General features: G+C 45.0%; 1 protein-coding gene across 1 annotated transcript; it reads right to left on the bottom strand.

Moving 5' to 3' along the window:
* Positions 1–876: 876 nt before the first annotated feature.
* LOC106330568 (proline-rich receptor-like protein kinase PERK2) lies at positions 877–1,428 on the bottom strand. Its single transcript, XM_013769013.1, has one exon. The coding sequence runs from the start codon at positions 1,426–1,428 to the stop codon at positions 877–879; it is 552 nt and encodes a 183-aa protein (XP_013624467.1).
* Positions 1,429–1,653: the final 225 nt, after the last annotated feature.

Here is a 1,653-nt window from a genome sequence, read left to right as displayed (position 1 = left end):
CAGAACCAGATTCTGCTTCACCTAAGGGTTTCTTTGTATTGTGATCCTTTACTGCCACATATTGGACCTGCGGAGCTGACTTCTCTTTTGTTTCCTTTTTATCAGGTTTCCTCATTGAGTCCTTTCCTTTACCAGGAGGCGCAGCAGGGGGTACTGGGAGTTTTAGGCAGTTACGCGCAATGTGACCTAGCTCTTTGCAATGGGAGCAGGTGGGTGGAAGCCAAGGATATGATACCGACACTTCTACCACTTCACCACTTTGACGTTCAAACTCAACAACACTTGGAAGAGGCTTTGTGAGATCCACCTCAACTTTAACATGAGAGAGCGATAAACTGACCAGGTTCAAGGTGAAAGCGTCGGTTTCTTTTGGATCTCCAACCAAACCAGCAACGAGACTTAACCCTTCTCTGTGTCTAAGATCCAGAGGCACTCCAGTGAGGTGAGCCCATATTTTGATGGAGTCCATGGCCGGAGGCTGCGCTGAGGTAGTAGAGGACCATAAGGCTGTATGAAACATAGTATCTCCCACATACCATATGGACTTCTCCAGGATCTTATTTCTCAGGTACTCACTTGTGATTCTCACAATTGTTGTTCTGTTTAGTGGGTTGTTGTGGATTTCAAGCTTTTTACCTTTCCCCCACATATGGTTGAACACGCTTTGAATTTGAGTGAAGGGAGGCGCTCTTCCATTGTAGTAGCAGATTATAAAGTCCTTGTGCAGCTCAGCTCCTTTTTAAAATACAGCATCTGGTATTAGAACTCTAGGTCTGCTTGTTTCAGAATAGGATACTGGCGCTAGTCGCTGCAAGGTTTTATCTTCGGAAAGTCTAATTCTTTCAACCAGGGTAGGAGGGTTAGGTTGCAAAGGGGTTACTGGAGAGAGGTTTGAAGTAGAGGTTGGTACTGGGGGGTTGGGGAAGCCATCTCCACATCTACAAGAGTAGACACGGGTTTGGGGTTAGTTGTGGAGGCTTTATTTGTGTTAAGAGGGGAGGAGTTCTGTGGAGGAAGAACCGTGAATTTAGGATTAGGGTTTTGAGAGTTTAGTGTTTTATCAGTCAAGGTTTCAATTTCTAGTGGAGAAGGGACAAGAGATTCACTTGTAACAGTAGCCATTGGTTCCAAATTTGGACCAGTGTTTTCAACTCCAACAGTAGGTGAAGGAGTAGTAGAAGTTACAGACTTAGACAAAATTTCTAAAGGCCGAGTCAAGATTGACTGAGACAACAAGGTTTCAGTAGTTGGAGCAGGATTCCCAGTTTTGGGGGAGGATAAGGCTTTTGGAGGAAGAGGAAGTGTTGGGGGTTTGGTACCTAATGGAGGAAATTGGACAGGGGAAAGAGATGAGGTTGGGTCAGGAGGGTCAGGAGGGAGGGGCAGGGGAGGGGGATCTTCACCAGTGGTGAGGCTCGCCGGATTCATGCCGGAAGGGCGGCAGGAAAGTCTCCAAGGATTTTGCATTGGAAACCGTGTCAGAGAGAATTTGACTTTTTTTTTTAACTTCGACGTTGTTTTACCACTGCAATGTATTGATTCGGCTATTCTTCTTAAATCAACTTACCGCCGTCAATTTTCTGTCTTTACTCGTCTTTTCCGTGCTCGAATTGACAATTTTTTCTTTGATTTTTCTCTAATATGTCGTATTTT

Source organism: Brassica oleracea, chromosome C3, assembly GCF_000695525.1.
Source record: "Brassica oleracea var. oleracea cultivar TO1000 chromosome C3, BOL, whole genome shotgun sequence".
NCBI classification, from domain to species: Eukaryota; Viridiplantae; Streptophyta; class Magnoliopsida; order Brassicales; family Brassicaceae; genus Brassica; species Brassica oleracea.
Note: the sequence above shows the minus strand (reverse complement) of the source record. Positions and strands in the feature narration are given on the sequence as shown.

Coding starts and splice junctions, on each gene's coding strand:
- LOC106330568 (XM_013769013.1), bottom strand. CDS start 1,428: ATGAATCCGGCGAGCCTCACCACTGGTGAAGATCCCCCTCCCCTGCCC.